The sequence below is a fragment of the Hyperolius riggenbachi genome, chromosome 6 (genome assembly GCF_040937935.1).
Source record: "Hyperolius riggenbachi isolate aHypRig1 chromosome 6, aHypRig1.pri, whole genome shotgun sequence".
In the NCBI taxonomy this organism is placed as follows: domain Eukaryota; kingdom Metazoa; phylum Chordata; class Amphibia; order Anura; family Hyperoliidae; genus Hyperolius; species Hyperolius riggenbachi.
In genome coordinates this window covers 287,839,515-287,861,820 of record NC_090651.1, presented here as the reverse complement: position 1 = coordinate 287,861,820, position 22,306 = coordinate 287,839,515, and the positions used below count along the sequence as shown (strand labels likewise).

The following is a 22,306-nucleotide window of genomic DNA, read 5'->3' as shown; positions in this document are numbered from 1 at the left end:
TGGAGGAGACAGCGGGGGAGAGAGAGCACCCTAAGGTGAGGGAAGGCAAGGGGGGGAGATTGCCCCCCTTCTCCACCGCTGCTCCCAGCTCTCTCTCTGCTGCGCTGTTCTCCTCCTGCGGGGGGGGGGGGGGGGCGGCACCTGGCTACCTATTCTGGGCACATATAGCCCCTGGCTAGTGGCTACCTATTCCGGGCACATATACCATTACCCCCTGGCTACCTATTCTGGATTCTGGGCACATATAGCCCCTGGCTACCTATTCTGGGCACATATAGCCCCTGGCTACCTATTCTGGGCACATATAGCCCCTGGCTACCTATTCCGGGCACATATAGCCCCTGGCTACCTATTCCGGGCACATATACCCCCTGGCTACCTATTCCGGGCACATATAGCCCCTGGCTACCTATTCTGGGCACATATACCCCCTGGCTACCTATTCTGGGCACATATACCCCTGGCTACCTATTCTGGGCACATATAGCCCCTGGCTACCTATTCCGGGCACATATAGCCCCTGGCTACCTATTCTGGGCACATATAGCCCCTGGCTACCTATTCTGGGCACATATAGCTCCTGGCTACCTATTCTGGGCACATATAGCCCCTGGCTACCTATTCTGGGCACATATACCCCCTGGCTACCTATTCTGGGCACATATAGCTCCTGGCTACCAATTCTGGGCACATATACCCCCTGGCTACATATACTGGGACATATATACCCCTGCCTACGTATACTGGGACATTTACACCCCTGCCTACATATACTGGGACATATATACCCCCTGGCTACATATACTGGGCACATATATCCCTGGCTACATATACTGGGAACACTGGCTGTTTGTCATTATGTGCATTTAGTGGTGAAAAGCTGTCTCTTTTGTGCATTTACTGGTGAAAAGCTGTCTCTTTTGTGCATTTACTGGTGAAAAGCTGTCTCTTATTATGTGCATTTACTGGTGAAAAGCTGTGTCTTATTATGTGCATTTACTGGTGAAAAGCTGTCTCTTGTGCATTTACTGGGAAAAAGCTGTCTCTTATTATGTGCATTTACTGGTGAAAAGCGGTCTCTTATTATGTGCATTTACTGGTGAAAAGTGGTCTCTTATGTGCATGTACTGGTGAGGACAGTTAGTGACATGGCTATGTACTCTGTAATGTGCTGCAGAAGATGTCAGTGCGATATAAATACTGCAAAAAACATTTTTTAAAAAGCCCATTGCTTAGCCCCACTCTACATAAAAGTGTGCTTCTGACTCCGCCCCTAACTCCACCCCTAACTCCACCCCCTGTCCGGTTTTCTCCATCAGCCGACCTGGCAACCCTACTTGTCGCTGCCTGGTAACTGCTCACTGCCTCCTGGCAACTGCTTGCTGAGCACACAGCTCAACAGTTTGTGGAAAAGAGGCCTAAGAGAGGTGTAATTTTTTTCACAAGTTTTTAGACACTTAGGCCTCTTTTCCACGAACTGTTGTTAGGCAGTGAAATGCCTCTCAAACTCTCACAACTGCTGCCAGGTGACTGCTTGTTCCTGCATGATAACTGCTTACTGCTGCCTGGTAACTGCTTGCTGAGCACACAGCTCAACAGTTCGTGGAAAAGAGGCCTAAAAGCAGGAAATAATCATGCCACTAGGTGAGGAAAGTTCAGCCCTAAACATTTCTCACCACCCCTGGATTCAGCACTGAAATTCTACCTCTGTCCACCAGGTGGTGCTCTAACCCTATAGTGAAATCATGACAAAAGACAGCGATCTCACCAGAGGGATTGGGAGCCTGTGACCAGAAGAATAATGGCTACCAGCGTCTGACTCCTGGGGGAGGCGAGTTACAAATGCCCACTACATGCAGGCTCTGCATATTCCTCCCGGCAGCTATCCCGAGTCAGGCTCGTGATTACCACTCTAAGCTGCCGATTTCTGTTCCGAGCCACCGCAGGAGGTTAAAGGACAACTGAACTGAGAGGGATTTGAAGGCTGCCATATTTATTTCCTTTTTAACAATGCAAATTGCCAAGCTGTCCTGCTGAGCCTCTGCCTCTAAAGGTCTATTCAAACTTAGTGCGTCACTGCGTGTTGCACAAAAACGTTGCATCCTGTCGCAGAAGCAGTGATAGTTATATAGTGTGCCGGTTCCCGTCATAACATCACAAGAATAACAGAGCGTTGTGCACGGAGTACCCGGAAATGAAGCAACATTACTGCTGTGGTGCGATTTGTGGGGACCGTTGCGGTGTGATCATACGGCAACTGCATTGCAACATTGTAGAAGGAGGCGTATAGTTTTAGTCATAAACCCTGAACAAGCATGCAGAGCAGATCATACGTTTGACTTATGTTTGACTGCATTTGCCGCAAGCTTGTTTCAGGTGGGTGATTCAGACACTACTGATGCATGAAAGATCAGCAAGATGCCATGCAACTGGTATTGTTTAAAAGAAAATAAATAAGGCAAACATACGTAAAACACAAAAACCTAACAAAAAAAGGTATTTTTTTAATCAAGAGGCTTATGCTATTACTGGCTTTCACACACCTGATAAAATGTAAAAAAAATGTAAACCCTTCTAATCGAATCACCTGAAACAAGCATGTGGCAAAAGCAGTCGAACTCAAATCAAACATCTGCATGCTTGTTCATGGTCTGGCTGAAAGTATTAGTGGCAGAGAATAAGCAGGACATCCAGGCAATGTGTATTGTGTAATATGGTAGCCTCCATACATCCCTCTCTCTTCAGTTGTCCTTTAACCACTTGCCATCCTACCTACAGTATTATCACGTTGTTGCAAGTGGCTCCTGAAAGCCACATGACGTGAATATAAGTTTCCCCCTTTAAATGAGCACAGCACACGCCTGGGCTCATCAACCCCGTCCCTCTAACTACACTACTGAGGGATCCCCTCCCAGGTGTCCGATCCCCCTACTCGATCCCCTGTAATTACCGCCCCCTCCAAGCTGCGATCGGGCAGCATGGAGGATTACAAAGTAGATCTCTTACCTAATCATGTTCCTGCGGCAGTGATCGGACTTCCCTCCATTCAGTACCACTGACAGCCTCTATGTGCAGAATGGATCGGGTCCCGGCTTGACATCATCAAGCCGGGACCCGATCCATTCGGCATAATGAGACAGACAGCGGTACTGAATGGATGGGAGCCCGATTGCCGCCGCAGCAAGATCGGGTGAGAGTTCTCTTTACAATGCTTCCCTGTGCCCATCTCTGCAGTGAAAGGTGGGGGAGCAAGAACACCTAGCGATCTATTGGGGGGGGGGATGGGCAGGGAGCAGCAGCAGCAGCACACACTGGTTATCCACAAACCTGGCTATCCATGGGAATGGGCTACGGAGCCACACATAGCCAACTTTGGAGGAGGGGGGGGGGGGAGATAAAGAGGCACATCTGGCTGGCTGGGGGGAGTTACAGAGGCACATCTGACCAACTATGGGGGAGGGGGGTAATATTTAGGGTCACATATGGCTAACTGGGGTGGGGGTGGGGGGTAATGCAAAGGGGAGAAAAATTGGACAAAAAATGAAAAAAGCACCTTTATTTAAAATAATTTATTGTCCCCATACATTGTACCAGGATCGTAATTTAAATGTTGTAATAACCAGGACAAATGTGCAAATAAAATGTGGGTTTAATTTACAGTAAAACCTTTTATTTTTAAACTAGAATGGCTGAAAACTGAGAAATTGTCTTTTTTTTTTTTTTTTACTGCTTATTACCTTTAAATTGCATACAAAATAATATAATTCTTAGAAAAAAGTACCACCCAAAGAAAGCATAATTTGTGGTGAAAAAAAACAAGGTATAGATCATTTATGTGCGATATGTAGTGATAAAGTTATTGGCTAATGAATTAGAGGAGTGTGAAATGTAGAAAATTGATCTGGTTTTTAAGGGAGAAAACCCCAGGGTTAAAGTGGTTAAAGTCTAAAAGATGGAATGCAATATTATTAATATGCATTTTGTGGAGTAAGGTCTTCTTTTGAACTCAATGTTCTATATTACTAAAAAAATGAGATAAGCAAGGATTTGAACACATTCATTTTTCATATACCTAGTGAACTTGTATAATCTCATATCACACTCAAGGTTTTCATCATCCTTTGATCCAATATATCCTGAGTCCAAGCAGAGGCATGTCCTAATGAATTAGATCAAAATACTTTTAATCTTCTATTCAGAAAGTAAAATCATTTTATTAGGCTTTACAAAACAGAAGCTTTCATCCTTAGGAGTTCATTAAGCGTGGAATGGTGGAGCATTGCAGTGACCTGATAAGGAGTTAGACTGTTCCTTATTAGTACAAAACACTGAACCCATGGACAGGAACTGTAGCAGTGCTTCTTGGAACTGAGTCATATGGATACTAGTGCTGGGAGCCACATGTACTAGCAGTCTCCATGCCAACAGGTAAGTATCAAAACTGTAGACATTTGTAGGTTATAGGCTATCTTTATTGGTTGGGGAGAAGATAGAGCTAACCGTAGATCAGAAATATTGATGAGCAGAAATTACACCTATGTGTAATTACGCATCGGAAATTAAGTTGATATGTAATTGTAATCATCTGTCATTTTGCGTAATTTTCGCATAATTTTGTGCCGACTTTAGGTTTTAGCTGTGAATAGCCAATTCCCCATACATGCTACTGCTACCAAAATTGCTACATATGTTAAAGAGAATAGTTTTTGAGACATGGATTTTAAATATGCAAAGAAAAATGTTTTTTTAACTCATTTTTCTGAGTTTAAAAATTATTTTTCTTATTCTTAAAATATGTGGCAATATTGGTGACAATAGCATGTACAGTATGTGGGCTGTGCTATTCACCGCCAAAGATGGCACAAAATTATGCAAAATTTATGAAAATGTATGCAAAACTACGAATGATTATAAAACATTTATTGAATTAACAATTTGTAATTACATATAGGCGTAATTGCAAAAATTTACATTAAATTTCAAGCAACTGTAATTACGATCATCAACAATCTCTCGGTGTCCTTCTTTATTTCTAGAGAGTGTTTGTAAGAATCTCCAGATATATGCAATAAGGGTAATACTCAGACCAGACTGTTTGGCACCAACAACTATGCTGCAGTCCAAATCACAGACGTCACATATTTCCCCCCATTCTGGTGTGTGATGGAAACATTAACTGAAGCGCCTCACTTGTTTCTACATGACTGTCTGCATTGCACTGCTGCCGGATGATTAGATAATTACATGAATAAGCAGGTGTAAAGATTTTCCCAATAAAGTGCTTGCTGAGTTTTTATGGGCATTAGACACCTAGAAATCAGTGTTTTCTGCTTGAAATCACCTATCCTACCCAATAAAAGCTAAGTGTCGCTGCGTCCAGCAGTTTTGTCCCTGTGTCCCAGGATTTTTGTCACTGCGCATGTGCACAGTAACAGACAGCTGGGACCAGGGAGCGAGGAAGGCGAGTGCGGGCAAGCGAGGTGGGCGGGTGCATGCGCATGCGCACTGGCGGCGGCTGTAGACCTAGAGCCCGTTTTTAAACGGGCTGGGTCTACTAGTATACAATTAAAACATGATTTTGCCACAGCTGTGGCCCTTTCACATTTAAGCACTAATAAAGACCAATATTCCCCTGGCTTTTGGTCTTTATGCATTTTACTGTGCATTTCCGTGCATTTGTATATATTCATCCACAGTATTAAATAATATGTTTAACTACCTGAAGACCACTCCACGCCCATGGGCGTGATCGCAGCGGCAGCCCCAGGACCGCCTAATGCCAATTAGCGTCAAGTCCTGGGGCTGCATTTTGCAGGCGATCGCGCGTAGGCTGCGTGCACATCTCCTGCTCAGGGGGTTGGAGCTCCGCCCCGCCTTCAGTCTCCGAGCGGCAATTGCAGTCTTTACAGTTAGTACAGCGCTGCGATCAGCATCAGCACTGTACTGGGGACAGCCGTGTGACACGGCTGTCCCCCTGGGGGACAAGAGAGCGATCAGCTCTCATAGGCAGAAGCCTATGACAGCCGATCGCCAGGATTGGCTGGCTGAGGGGGGAGAGAGGAGTTTAGAAAAAAAAAAGACGTATAGTAAAAACACAAAACAAAAAATATCTACGCGTGCGGAATGCGGCAACGCGTATTTTTGTACGCGTTGCGGTCCGCAACAGCACTAATTGCAGTAGGCAATGCGTCCAATAATACGCATGGCACCCGGCCGACTGGTGAGTCGTCAAAAACGAAACTAAGTGACAGCGGGGGACTAGAGGATTCCAGAGCGGCTCTGAGGGCACAGGACTGCTGCAGGGGGCTGGTAATAGCCCCAGGTAAGTGAAACTCTTTACCCCCCGTTCAGTTAAGGTTCCCTTTAAGTCATGAAAATCTCTGCAGACAAAAGGGACTAGCAGGCCTGCTGAAGTAGGCTAATAAAACGTGTGCTAAACTTTAAATGCAAAAAAAAAAAAAAAAAAAAAAAAGGGTAAAATTTAAGTTTTTTTTTATAATGAGACAAATTGTTGGCATGCATTTTTAATGTGCCATTGAGATGCCCTGGGTGCTAAAAATAGTGCTCGGTTTACTTCAAAACTAGTGCAATTTTCACATCACGCTTCTCACATTCATTTGCCAATAATTTTATCATTACTTATCACTTTGAAATGATGTATATCTTGTTTTATTTGCCACAAATTAGGCTTTGGGTGGTACTTTTTGGTAAGAATTATTTTATTTTATATGCCTATAAAGAGTCCTATAAAGAGATGGATTAGTCCAAAACCTGTCACTTCTGTCAGATTTCTATAACCTACTGTGTGTGACAGCAACATAGGAGAAAAGTAATGTATGGCTCATTTTACTCTGGAAAAAAATGTACTTCTTATTTGTCTATGTTTGCACATATTTTAAATTTTACAGTTTTTTTTGCTGTAGTGCCCCTTTAAGTGAAGTTTCCAGGGCCATAGATATGTACCAGTGGTAGGGAACTGGTTAAAGCAAACATGTGACTTTTAAAAACACAAAAAGATAGATACTTACCTTAGTAGACGGAAGCCTCTGGGACCTCCAGAATTCTTTAATCCAACATGCTCTTGGCAATATCGAGCCGTGTATGCCCAGCATTATACCAGGTTTTTTGCTCCAGGGTTAGATGGTCATTCATGCCTCCCCCTGAAGATTGTGTGTTTATGTATGGCGATGGTTTATGTTTGTGGCCCGTTTCATTGTATCAATATTTGTTAAAAGTTAAGTTTTAGGTACCACAATACCATACAGAGAAGGGCTGAACTTAGGAACGGTTTTACAGGTCCTGTGTTCGGCAATGCATATCACTTTAATAGTACAGAGACACTCAGTAATGTATCTCACTTTGGGTACATAACAGCACTCTGGTGACCTGCACTTTACTTGTTGGGGACTCATGTAGCCACTATAGACGTGAATGGCTGTATATGTGTGCATATGGCAATATATAAAACAATGTATATTGTTTTGTTTCTATAAAAACGATAAAAAAATAAATCATCAATAAATTGCTCAGTGTTTTAAGTGCAGGTTTAAAAATAAGAAAGTGCAGGTCGATATGGGAAATGCAGGCATTTCCCCTCTAATGAATGTCCAAATTGCTTCAAGGGAACAACAGTTTGGAAATGTACATAATGCCGTTTACTGCCATAACAACTACAGCATTCCCAGAAACATACCAGAAATACACAGGGAAAAAACAAGCTCTGTAAGAAGAAATCTTCTGAATGCTGGAGACTGCAGTGAAATTAATCACTCTATCTGTTCTTAGTCCATAGAGCTGCATCTTCTAAGTGCTGATCCTGATCTGCACATGCCTTGTTCATAGCAAATTGCAAGAAGTAATTAGAGTGGTGTGAACAAATCCCCTCCCCCTTAACTTGGCCTAAAAGCACGCTAAAAGTCAACATTTTGAATATGTGAAGACCTGGCTTAGGAGCTTGGATATACATTTGGTCCTCTTACAGCATGTCTAAGTTATTTATCTGAATGTAATTCCAATGTTAAAGTGGGATTGTCAGCCATAAAATCAAATTCCATTTATCCACTGCTATATGTTTATTATGCAGTCTAAAACCTGACCCTGCATTGCAAGCATTCCAATATAATCATAAATGTTTCTGGTGTAATAAATCTTATTTCAGTCAGCCTGGCTCTATTTGATACATTGCTGACTAGAAGGAAGCTTGTTATCTCCCCTCCCACATTCCTGCTCCTCACTGATTGGCTGAGGGCAGTTCAGTGTAACATAAGACTGAGTATCACGCTGATACTTGAAGAGGGTTTGCGTAACAAGTGCAAGACAGAGGACTGGTGAAAAAAGCGTAGTCAGAGACAAGCCGAGGTCATACACGTGAGCAGATGGCTGTAGTACAGAAGGGTCAGGCAAAATCGTAGTCAAACAGGCAGAGTCAAACACATAAGTCAGATGTCTTGGAAGGAGCAAACAGAAGCAAAGTCAGGGACAGGCCGAGTCATACACAGAGATCAGATGGCAGTAGTACAGAGGGGCTAGGCAAATTCGTAGTCAAGAGGCAGGCAAAGGTCGGAACACAAAACAATATTACAATAAAACAATTACTGACCGACTAGATTACATATATGTCGTGCTGATGCACAATATATGGAATGTAGCTCTCAATTCTCTCACTAGCTAAGGGCCAAGAACCAGCGAACTGATTAGTATCAAGGCCAGTGAGCAAATGACTCACTTGGCCTAAAATACCCAAGAGGCAGAGCAAAAGCCCGCCCCCAGGATGACAGCACCTCCTGTCAGACACGCCTCCTCAGCCTATAAAGGCGGCTCTGCTCCGCGTGTGTCCGACTGGAAGGACTGCGCATGCATGCCTGCTGATCCACCACCGCAGGGATGCCGGGGACGCCATCAGAAGACGGCAGAGCGGAAGTCCCACCATGCGTACGAGTACCGCCGGAGATGCCACGGGAGCCGCTGCTGGAAGGCAAGATTGTTACACTGAGAATGGAGAAGCTGCTGAAATATGATCTCTGCTGGGCTAACATGTATTTACAAAGCAAGTTAGTAAGTAGAACTTAAGAGCTTATGGGGCTGGAGGAAGAATCAAGGGTAAGTATCAATTCTTCCTATTAAGTCAGCTCTGGTTTACTTTAAGGCACCATCTTACTGAATGGCAGTTTAACCGTCCATGAGTAACCTTGTTTACCTTATAAGTAGATGCCGCATTGCAAACATTTTTAATCATATGACCCTGCAGCAGAGTATGCCAACAGGGTCATATGCATAGCAATACCCCTGTTCAGTTATGTACTTCCTGTCACTGGGATCCCCGTTGGTCTGCGCATCTGCGGCATGCAACGCACCAAGTTCTGTTGTTTACTTTGCCCATAGACTTGCATTGCCCTAAGCTCTGTGTATTAAAGTGGTTTAAAACCTTGACATAAAATTCAATAAACATGTTTTCCTACTTTTTATATGCCATATGGTTATCATATTTGCATTTGTGCATAGGTATTATTATTCATTTAGAAATTATAGGTTCCCAAAAGTATATAGTTTTTTTGCTTTGTGAGCTGACTTTGCATTTTATTAATAACTGTTTTTTATTCATTCATTCAGGCAGACATGCTTTGAATCTCTGTGTCGAGCTGCTTCTCCACGGTCAGAGAATGTGTCACATTCCTCACTTGATACATTTAAGTAAAAACAAGATAATCTACAACTTCGGATGCGTCCACATTTCACTGCACTGAACTTTCAAGCTCTGTGTGTAACCCTTCGAATGCTGGTCTAGCACAAAAAAAAAAAAAAAAAGGCTGGTTGCATATAATATGCTGTAAATAATGTTTTAGAGCAAAGATGAAATGCAGGGTTATATTCCGCTTTAAGTGCAGTGCTTGCGGTAGTCTGCTGCTGCCCTTGCGTCGGATCGGTCAATTCCGGCGCAACGGACCACAATAAATGTGACAGTTTCCATAGACTTCCATTGCTTTTGCAGCCCCTTGCGCCAAAATAGAGTAACACAATGCAGGTTTGAAATGCAAGTGTAAAAGGGGCCTGAGAGTTGCTTTTTAGTAGGAGGGCTTTTTGGTCTCTTTTAGTCCCCTATATTTTCCTACTGATCCTGGGTCACCCTGAGCTGCTTGGGTATTCTTTTAGTCTGGTCCAAGTACTACCCCAATAGAGCCATATCAATCCCTGCTAAATACCAATAGCAAATACTGTACCTTCTGTTTTAAGAAGGCAAATTACACTAAGAGATGACAGTGAAAGAGGAATCATCTCCTGAAAAAAAGCTATAAAATCGTGTCCTATTTTACAATATTGTTAACTGTAACTGATATCTAACTTTAATTCTTAGCATTCCCTTTCAAACTGCGCCTTACCTTAACCACCACCTTTCAAATGATGCCTAACCCTAACCTTTTTAACCTACAGCCCATGCTAATATTAATTATATCATAAACTGCTTCTCTTCCTTAATCCTAATCAAGAAACCTAGCCTAACCCAAACAAAGCCTTGACAATAACCATCCAACCTTGATCTATTCTAACATTTACATTCCTAGCCCTGAAATTTTCCCTCCGTTTTCCTCCCCGTAGGGAGAGTCAATGTGATGCAAAGAATTATGAGTTGATGCAGAATAAACACATTTTATTGCAAATATGCACAGCTTTAAAAAAAATAAAAAATGAATGAATGAATGCCACCACTTACAAGTGGGCTTATTATTGAAGTTGTCTACTCAGTTCTACCATAAAATAACCCTCACCTCCTCCTGGACACCAGAGATGAGGAAAAGCATCTTTTGTATATTATAGAACAAGGACAAAGAAGTTAACAAACAAACAGTGCCACTATGGCTGATGTCTGGGACCCGCTTAGTAATTGGATGCATGGCCATTATGGTATGCAGGCATGTTTTGATTAGAAAATATATGATTGCTGGTCTTGTATTTACTATTTCTCCCCATTACACTAGAATATCCCCATGTGTACTGAAATAAGAGGGTGCTGAGAAACGTAGCCTTGCATCTATTGCTATTCCTACTTTGGGTGTCACACCTGACTGACCCACCCACGGCTGACTCTAGAAAGGAAATAAAATGAGCTTTTAGAACTTGCCTTGATCTATTTTGAGTTTAGTTGAACTTCAACACCTCCTGGAGTTGTCCTTTAGCAATGCCATGTTGTAACACAAGGATGTGTTCTAAGACCCTTATCTTCTGTAATAGTGTGGCAGGTCGATCTTTGAAAACTCCGAGCCTGCTGCAGAGGAACAAGCTTAGAGGACAAGAAGTACACATAATCTGCTTTAAAATCATTTATTTTACAAATGATAAATAGTTTGTTCAAAGGTTTCTTTTTACCATGTCTTTATACAAAAATGCTTCTTCATTAAAAAAATATCTGTACTATATCAAAAGACATCAAATAGAATGACGGCAAAGGGATCATATGTGACAATTAACCACTGTTGCCAGAGGAACCAGGAAAAGGCATTAAGTGTATTGTAGTACTGGCCCTGTTGTCAAGGGAAGGCTTCATTCCAACACGTTCACAGTTTTTTTCCCCCATTTTTTTTCTTTTCTTTTTTCTTTTCATTTTTGTTTAAATAATACTGGTTGTTTCAGTACAGTCCTAACAGAGGTTGGTACCTACTTGTGATACAATTAAATACTTACTGGGGCTTAAGAAAATTCATACTCCTGGTAAGGCACATGAAGATGCTGAGAAGGTTCAGTCATTGTGCAATTAAAAAAGGATAAACCGCTTTCTTCTCAACAGTTACTAAAATGTAAAGGCAATGTAAATGTGCAAAGTCTACTTCTTACATGATCCTAAGGTTTCACAGTACAGAAGTCATTGTAAGGCATATGAATTTGTTGGATCTCAAGAAGTTGTGGTCCTCTTTACTAAACAGGCACACTGGTGTAGGTCTAACCAAAAAGGCAGATTACTAGGTCTCCTCGTCCCAAAGGCATAGCTGTTTTTGAGGCACGTAGAAGTGGAAACTGTAACCCTTTTGGCAGCTGCGAATGCCACATTTGTAAGATGTGGTCTTGCCTGATGAGTCCCGGCTTTTGCAATATTTTAAACTGCATGGTACCCATTCCAAACTTAAGTGATACGAGCAAATGCAGGGTTTCCAATCATGGGAGCAATACTTGCAGGGGTGCAGGGCAGGCACAGAGTTAGTCTGAGGAAGAATCTCAAACATGGATCCATCAACACCTTACAAAGGAAAGAAAGAAAGAAGATTGTTATTTATCTGTTGCTTTATAGAATGTATACGTGATTATGCCACAAAACTAGTGTTTGTTTTATGGATGCTCTGATATTACACAATTCTTATGGCAAGTAAGACAATAAGGCATATAGTTAAATATGTCACAAATTTATAAAACATATATGCATACAAATGATCAGACAGGCCGGAGTTGTAATAGCCAGGGCTGTGGAGTCGGTACAAAAATCTTCCAACTCCTCAGTTTATGAAACCACGACTCAGACTCCGGCTCCGGGTACCCAAAATGGCCCAGACTCCTCGACTCCTTAGTCTAACACTTAACTGGGCTTTGGATTTTGTGCAAAATCATCCGACTCCAACTCCTCAGTTTATGAAATCAACGACTCCGACTCCGGGTGCCCAAAATTGCCCCGACTCCGACTCCACAGCTCTGGCAATAGCTGCACAGCTGGGGGAATTCTCAGCAACTTAGTTTGATTTTAAAATTGTAATAGGTCTTTTTTAATTTGTAATACAAGTAAAGCCTTGTATGCGTCTTAAGGCTCATACACACGTCTGACGGAAGGCAACGACCGGTCCGCCGGGCGGATCGCTCAGAAACAGCCTTATCAGTCCGCCGACAGACTGTACACACGCTGTACAGTCTGCTGAAAACCCGCCCAGCGGGAGGTGCCGACGGACCTGTTGTTGTCTACCGTCAGACGTGTGTACGAGCCTTATGACTGTTCTTGGGCAAGGCGGACATTCGGGGTCAACTCTTCCGAGAATCCAGCATGTATACAGCGGCCCCTGACCCTCAATGAGACAGCGAGATTCGGCCTATCAGATAATCTCATCAGAGCATGGCCCAACACTATTGTTCTCACCCTTTATGGTGCACAGCATTGTCCCTCTGGCCACCTTCATATTAACAGAGAGCAATATTAGCCTGCAGGCTAGTGACGTGTCGGTAAAGAACTCCACCTCCTCCTGGGCATTGGAGGTGGAGAAGAGGCTTGTTGTACCCACCACTTGGACAAAGGGCCTTGCCATGGTTTGAAAGCGGTGTAGCTCCTCTGCACAAGGTGCCCGCCTCAGGGGTGAAAGGAGTACACCCCGATATCGTACAAGACAACTACACATGCACAAACTATCCTTCCGTTTCTGAAAACTCAGGTGGCACAACTGCCAGAGGTCTAGGTATGAATAGGATGGGATTTGAAAGGAGAGGAAGCAATGCCTGGAAAAATTCAGTTGACAGGATGTCACTGCAGTAGTATTTGGGACAGAATTATGAATTTTTTAAAAAAGGAACATCTGTAGAAATCTCACCAAGATGGAAACAGATATTCTGTTTCATGATTAATTTTGTAAAAGAACCAGCTGCTCACCTCTAGTCATGTGATCTGAAGTTGTTCAGCGGATATAGCTGGCAGTGGATTCAAGCTAAGTTGTAGCAGTTTCTGTTCAGGGCACAAGAGTATACAGCACAGGCTGAAGCATTAAGATTACAGTGTATATCTGTGGAAGTCTATGGAACAGGAGCGCCTAATGAATGGGGAACTTGACCAGGCACTTATAATAATTTGACACGGACTCATCAAGGAGCTTGCACAGAGAGGAAAGCAAGCTTTACACCTGAGGGTCTACATCACAGGTGTAAAACTAAAGGCCTGCGGGCCGAATGCAGCCCCGCTAGCCATTTTACGTGGCCCTTGAGAGCTTCAAATGTGCATCATTGTAAGCAGTGAAAGAACAGCACACTGCCTTCCCACCCAGAGGAGTAGGTCTGTGACAGTTTCAGGTTAAAACTGTCAGTTTGAGCCGGGGTGCAGCAACAACCCAGAGGACCCCACAGCAATATTTGCATGGGGCCCCCTCCTGGGATCCAAACCTCCTCATGTGGCTGAAAAAACACACACCTCCTCTCCCTTCCACCCTCTCCCCACATTATAGAGTAGCGCAGCAGATGGGTGTAACATCTACCTGCTCCAGCAATGTGTCGGGTCTCAGTTCTACTACCATATCTCGGGACATGTATTTGGAGCCAGAGATATGCAGCTTAGCACATATGGCTGTCAGGGAGATCAGAGGAGACCCGAAGCAACACTGGAGGCACATATGTAGCAAACTGCTACACTGCGCTACTCTGTAGAAGGGGGAGAATCAGGCCCCCAACCGTCATCATAGATGCGCCACTTAGCTCGAGACTGCTTAATAAAGGTTAAATCTTGATTAACAATTTGGCCTACAACTTAGACTACGTTTTAGATTTTGGCCCTTTATGTGATTGAGTGCGACACCCCTGGTCTACACAAGTCTAGGAAAAGGTTTGTGCCTGCGTGCCTGACAATGACCTATAACTACCGAGAAAGTGGATGCTGAAAAGTCATAAATCCAAATTCCAGCCCTAATAGGGGAAAAAAAATTAGCAATATTGGCAAAGACAAGTAATCTTCTCCAGACATCTGGAGACCACAGTAAAATCAGTATTTGACAAATGCTGCAAAGTCTAAACACCGTGTAAAGGGACATGTTGTGTTTAGTCTGCTTATACACGCTGTACAACAAAACTGCAGAATTCATCTGCTTCCTTTATTTGTTTTCCTTTCTCAAGCCGGTACATCACCATATGCTGCTCTAAGGATCTTTGCACATGAACTGGTTTCTCCTATTAGACTTCTCTAGTTCCAGCAGCTACCTGTGCTGAGAAAAGCAATGACAAACTGAGCTGTAAAACCAAAACGAAACCCAGCTGTGTCCATGGATCCTAACATGGTAATGCTGAGGCTATGTGAGATGGTTGTGTGATGCAATAAAACACATATTTCTGTCCAATCTACTACTGTTAGCAACACTGTCAGGCAGGGATGGAGGTTTCAGCAATACTCACCATTACATCCAACAGACGATATTAGAACAGGGTGCAGGATGAGTGCAAAGCAGACACATCATTTGGTTTTCGGTTATCAGGCTCTTAAAGGGGAACTGAAGTAAGAGGTATATGGAGGCTGCCATATTTATTTCCTTTTAATGAATACCGGTTGCCTGGCAGCCCTGCTGGTCTATTTCTCTGCAGCAGTATCTGAATAACACCAGAAACAAGCATGCAGCTAGTCTTGTTAGATCTGACTTTAAAGTCAGAAACACCTGATCTGCTGCATGCTTGTTCAGGGGCTATGGCTAATAGTATTAGAGGCAGAGGATCAGCAGGGCTGCCAGGCAACGGGTATTGATTAAAAGGAAATAAATATGGCAGTCTCCGTATACCTCTTACTTCAGTTCCCCTTTAAGTTACCCTTAGACTGTAAGCTCATTTTGGGCAGGGCTATCTCCCCTTATAACTACAACAAAAACCACTACAATGCTATGAATTCATATATCCCCTAGCTTGTATTCCCCATTTCTTTATATTGTATTTTACTATTTTTTAATCCCTCCGTAGTGTCTGTTCTCTAAATTGTGTACTTCTATTTAAAGCGGACATAAACCCAGAACTTCCTCTCTGATCTAAAAGATACACAACAGCATAATAACCTTTAACCACTTCCCCTCCAAGGTTTTTTCCCCTAAAAACCAGAGCAATTTTCACCTGTCATTGCTCCTTCCATTCACTCGCCTATAACTTTTTAATTACTACTTATCACAACAAAATCTATATCTTGGTGGTTTCTTTTTGCCACCAATTAGGCTTTCTTTGGGGGAGGGGATACTTTTTGCTAATTTTGCTTCATTTATCATTAGCTTTAAAATAATACATGCTACCTTAATTAAAACCCACACATTTTATTTGCCCAGTTGTACTGGTTATTGCAACATTTAAAATATTTCCCCAAGATGCCCTCGCACATAGCTTGCCTATGCGCAGTATTACTACACAAAGAGGAAGTTATGCATGGATGTGTAAGTAATAGACTGTGGCGTTCATTCACACGGGGCAAGGTTCTCCCGGCAAACGATCGGTGGTAGTAAGGAGGGGGGGGGGGGGGGGAGCGAGCGGGAGTGCACGGCAGGGAGGGACGTAGTAGCTACGCCTCTGCAAGAAGTTATGTGAATTTGCAGGGATGTAGTTACTCACCCCAGTGGAGGGGGAGTGGTTAAACAGGGCTTCTACTTCCTGCTTTCATGGAAGCAGATTCCTTTAGTTAAAATTCTTTGTTTCCAAATGAGATCTCTGCTGAGGCAGTCAGGTGACATAGTAAAAGGAGTAAAGTTCAGTGTTCTCCCCAGAAATTTGTTCCAGCCAAGTGGCATGAAAAAGTAGCCGGGTGCGGCGAGATGAGAAAATGCAGGGCCGGCACTTCTCTGCATAACTTTGCTTACAGCAGAGTAGGAGGTGAGCCGATGACAGCCGGGTGCTCGCCAAAACTAGCCGGGTGTAGCACCCGGCTAAAAGAGCCTGGGGAGAACAGTGAAGTTACAACTTCTGATAAGTCATAGATAAGGAGGAATTAGACAGGCTAAACTATCTAAATACACATGGTGCATTTCTCTCTGTTTTTCTTCTGTACTTTGCAAGAGTTCAGGGCCACTTTAGAGCGGCTCTAAACACAGAATTTCCTGTCTGCTCTGAAAGATAAGCAATAGCATAATCTTTAACCAGTTCGGCCTTTCTGGACGAGAAAAAAAAAAACTTTTTCTTTTGCAGCAAACCGAACTCCTGAGATTTTGCAGAGTGGTTACTTCCTGGTTTCATGGGAGGAGAGAAACCGTTAATCTCCTGTATTTATATACAGCACAGCACCCTTGGCACATATCAGACAGAGCTGACAGCTCAAATTACAGTGGCTCATTATAAGCAGATGAGGGAGAATTAGACAGGCGTTTATCTCTAAATACACACAGGGTGGGACTTTTCAGTGCTTTCCTCCTTTCCCGTGGAAGAATTTAGGTCTGCTTTAAAGTAGGATAAAGCTACAAATTCATCTATGGTCTAATGCTACGTACACACATGCGACAACGATCGTTCGTTGAGAACGACGAACGAACTTTTAATTGGTGAAAGAACGACCTAAGTAAAGATAGTTTTAAAAGGTGTGTAACGATCTGATCGTTAGAACGAACGTTACATCACGTAAAGCAACTATTGCGCCTGCGCATAAAAATGAAAAATTTTACAGAGAAATAGTGAAATGCGCATGTCAAGCCTAGTACGAACGACCGTTTCCAACGATGTACTACTTTTGCAAACGATCGTCGTTGGTTAAAATCCGCCGAGACAGAACTTTCTTTTGTAGCGATTTGGCTCGTTCGTCGTTTGCCTTAATAGTCGGTGGTTCATTTTTTTTAACGATCGTCGGTCAAGATCGGGGAACGATCATTACAAACGACTATAGTCGCATGTGTGTACGCACCTTAAGGCAGGGCTTCCCAACCCTGTCCTCAACTACCGCCAAAGTACTTGTTTTGCAGAAAACCACAAGGTAATTCGTGAAGTAATTTGTGTCTCAGTAAAACTGATTAAAGGAATCATCCGGGAGAAAAAAAAAAAAAAATCAGCGTTACTCACCTAGGGCTTTCTCCAGCCCCTTGCAGACGACTGTCCCACGCTAACCGCTCCACTCTCCGCCGCCATCCCGGGCTCCCTGCAGGCTGTTCAGGCCAACCTCGAGGTCGTCCTTACTGCGCCTGCGTGAAGCGCCGCGGACAACGTGGCCATGATTGACCGCGGCACTTCACGCAGGCGCAGTAAGGCCGACCTTGAACAGAGTGCGGGGAGCCCGGGTCGGTGGCAGGGAATGGAGCAGTCAGCATGGGACAGGCGGCTGCAAGGGGCTGGAGAAAGCCCCAGGTGTGTAACGCTGATTTTTGATTCTTCCCTGATGATGCCTTTAACTAGCTTTGTGGATGTCCACAAAACATGCACTGTTGGTGGTACTTGAGGACGGGGTTGGGATGCCCTGGTCTAAGGCATTAAACACCAACAAAATTGGAAAAAAAAAAAAAGATAGTTTTGAAGTTACTAGAAGTGTTAATACTCATACCTGTACTTCACTCATTAGCTAATTGATAAAACTGACTTTCACATCCAAAATTATACTTTAGCTGTACTTGAACTGTACGGAGCTATGTAAAAAAATTCAGACAAATCTTCTGTCGTATCCAGGAGGGAGGCAGTGAACTTTCTTTACTTTGTTTGCACAGAAATCACTTAATTACAAGATAATCTGATCATTTGTCATGGAGCTGGAAAGGTTATCAATTAGCTTCAGTGAAGTGTAAATATGCTTTCAAATGACATTAGATCACACTTTGTATGTTTTATAATAATTTTTTCCGTCAATGTTTTAGAGCAAAAAATTTAGTTTCATACCATTTTAAATGTGCTTGAAATGTCTTAAAATGGCATAGCGATCCTCAATGAAGTATTCTTACATCATTCATTTTACCCCCCTGACATGTCCCCCCCTATATGTATAGAATAAGCTGAAATACTCTGTGTCTATACTAAAAAAACAACAAACTACAAGTGTGCTGATCCATTCTACAAAAAGGTAATGTAAGGATCGCTTTCCACTGTGTGCAATTTGCTGCATTTTACAGCTTGTTTGCGATTCACAAAATGTTAGGGCACCATAGTTATCATTAAAATCATAATGCTCGGTTTCCATTGATGAAATTCAATTTGACCCCAAATGCAAATGTTGTGCCCGCTGCATTTTCCTGTGTTTTGGTTGGAGTCTATGGGAGCGAAAGAAAACCGCAAACCTAATGCGATGCTATGCGATTATCTTTTTTTTTTTTTAATGAATAATTGGAAAAAATGCAAATGCAATCACTCTGTGAAAACCAATGATCACATGAAAATCACGCCAAAAAGAATGCATACAAAAAATGCTGAACTGTAAATAGAAAAAAAAACATCGGAATAGGGTTGCAAATGTAATAAGCTGTGGAAAATGCACATTTAACTGTTAACTGTTAACACCATAAAAAGAAGAACACAGAAACAACGGGGGACCAAATGTTGAGGTGCTCTGTTCTTGGCTCTAGATACATTTCTGGCACTGTATTTGGCCTGAGGAAGGGGGTGTTGGACCCACAAAATGCGTTGCCTGTACGTAATTACACTTCATATGTGTATGAATGTGTCATTGAGGTAAGTCGCATATCCCTTTAATATTTTAGCTGTTAACATTGTTTTATCTATCATTTAGCTCCTCTTCCCACCTTTGTATTTAACTGTTCAGACTGCTGCTCCCTTTGTGCATAATCTATCTTCTGTACACCACTTTCCAGCTCTCCCCAGCTCTTCAGCAAACACACATACACAGGTGACTGGAGTCATGTGAGCAATGTAAACAATGGCAAATGAGAGTTAAATCAATAATAGAAGTATATTGCATTATTGATCGGAAGCTCATTTTATGCTACTGGAAGTACACTTAGGTTGAAGTACGCTAACACTTTAAACAAAGTGTAATACTAAACAAACAGAACCAAAGTACATACGTTGTACAGTTTTCACATTATTATGTAATTTATTTTCATATTTTTTGAGCTACCTTATTACATGTGGAAAAAGTATAAACCCTCTTAAATTTAAAGAGGACCTGTAGTAAAAATAACAAATAAAATTGCTTTTTTTTTTTTTTTTTACAATATTTATTTATAAATTATTTAGTCAGTGTTTGCCCATTGTAAAATCTTTCCTTTCCCTGATTTACATTCTGACATTTATTACAGGTGGTGACATCAGAATGTTTGTTACTGAGAGTTCTATGCACAGAGGGAGATAATGCTTGCTTGGCAGTTGGAAAAAAACAAACAGTTATTTCCCACAATGCAATGAGGTTCACAGACAGCAATCTGTCAGGACCATGGTCATGACATCACACTGTGGGAGGTGGCTCACCACAATGTCAGCCATACAGACCCTCCCCTGATGATCTATTCGAGAAAAGGTAACGATTCCTTATGGGAAGGGGGCTACTAATTGGAATGAAGTTCAGTCCTTGGTTAAAGTTCCTCTTTAACAGCACTAAGTGCTCTTAGACTTATAAGACTCTTCCTATAAGCTGAGATCCCTGCTCAGAAACTGTAGCACACTATTCTTTACATTTTGATTTTTTTCCGAGTGTGTACAGCTCATTATAGCTTCTATCAAAATTTAGCTTTACTGCTCGTTATATCTACTGAGGAGACCATTTATTGAAAACAAGGGACTATCCAAATTCTGGCTTCAGCATGTCATGACCTGGCTGATTAGAAATTACACGTCCCATCTAAAGCATACAATAATGTAATGTCCACCAAAACTCTGGCAGTGACTAGACACAAAAGGAAGCCACATGAAAGCAATGGGGGACAGGATTTGTTGCTAATGGCAATTAGAAATAGCTTGTTTACACAAGCAATAATGCACTATTGTGCTGCTGACATGTACGTACTCATTCCAGATGGGATTTATATTCCCAGCAGAGCTGCCTCTATATCTGGGATGCAGTATTTGGAGCCGTATCTGCTACTGGAACACTTATTCAGTAAACTGTGAAGACACCGGACCCACATATGTGTTTGAGGCCCTGTTCACAATGGTCAGTTGAGTTTCAGAAAAATTCTGCAGGTCAGCTCCCTGCCCATACAATTTTATGGGCATGTTCACAGTACTGCATTGTAACTGATCACATTAATACAAAGTCTGCATGCAGCCAGCTAGAATAAAGTCTATGGCCAGTCTCCATTGCAGTTCACAGTCACAACGTGTAAGTTATGCAACTGACCACTGTGCACCTAGCCTGAAGTTTTATTTTGTGGGTAGATTGATAAAGCTGTGATTTCACAGGACATGTATCTCCAATTGTCTATTGAGATCTAATGAGATTTATTTATAAAATTGCATTTCCAGTGGCATAGTTTCTATGGTCCTAGATCTGTGTTTCTTAACAAGTCATTGGTATGTACCCTTTTTGATAGCCTGTGGTCACCATATACCACCTGATATGGTAAGTCTGTACTGATATGGTTGTACCACCTTATATGGTAACTCTGTACTGATATGGTTGTACCACCTGATATGGTAACTCTGTACTGATATAGTTGTACCACCTGATATGGTAACTCTGTACTGATATGGTTGTACCACCTGATATGGTAACTCTGTACTGATATGGTTGTACCACCTTATATGGTAACTTTGTACTGATATGATTGTACCACCTGATATGGTAACTCTGTACGGATATGGTTGTACCACCTGATATTGTAACTCTGTACTGATATGGTTGTACCACCTGATATGGTAACTCTGTACTGATATGGTTGTACCATCTGATATGGTAACTCTGTACTGATATGGTTGTACCACCTGATATGGTAACCCCTGTACTGATATGGCTGTACCACCTTATATGGTAACTCTGTACTGATACGGTTGTACCACCATATATGGTAACTCTGTACTGATATGGTTGTACCACCTGATATGGTAACTCTGTACGGATATGGTTGTACCACCTGATATGGTAACTCTGTACTGATATGGTTGTACCACCTGATATGGTAACTCTGTACTGATATGGTTGTACCACCTTATATGGTAACTCTGTACTGATATGGTTGTACCACCTGATATGGTAACTCTGTACTGACATGGTTGTACCACCTTATATGGTAACCCCTGTACTGATATGGCTGTACCACCTGATATGGTAACTCTGTACTGATATGGTTGTACCACCTGATATGGTAACCCCTGTACTGATATGGCTGTACCACCTTATATGGTAACTCTGTACTGATATGGTTGTACCACCTGATATGGTAACTCTGTACTGATATGGTTGTACCACCTTATATAGTAACTCTGTACTGATCTGGTTGTACCACCTGATATGGTAACCCCTGTACTGATATGGCTGTACCACCTTATATGGTAACTCTGTACTGATATGGTTGTACCACCATATATGGTAACTCTGTACTGATATGGTTGTACCACCTGATATGGTAACTCTGTACTGATATGGTTGTACCACCTGATATGGTAACTCTGTACTGATATGGTTGTACCACCTGATATGGTAACTCTGTACTGATATAGTTGTACCACCTGATATGGTAACTCTGTACTGATATGGTTGTAC

The 22,306-nt window shown here is 42.4% G+C and overlaps 1 protein-coding gene across 2 annotated transcripts in view; it reads right to left on the bottom strand.

The window, feature by feature from the left end:
• Positions 1-11,300: 11,300 nt before the first annotated feature.
• Positions 11,301-22,306, bottom strand: part of OAF (out at first homolog) — a 94,139-nt gene continuing 83,133 nt past the window's right edge. For both annotated transcript variants that reach the window (XM_068242871.1, XM_068242872.1), the window contains exon 5: positions 11,301-12,226. In XM_068242871.1, the coding sequence (XP_068098972.1) occupies positions 11,952-12,226 (275 nt within the window). In that variant the 3' untranslated portion in view covers positions 11,301-11,951. The remainder of the gene's footprint in view (positions 12,227-22,306) is intronic.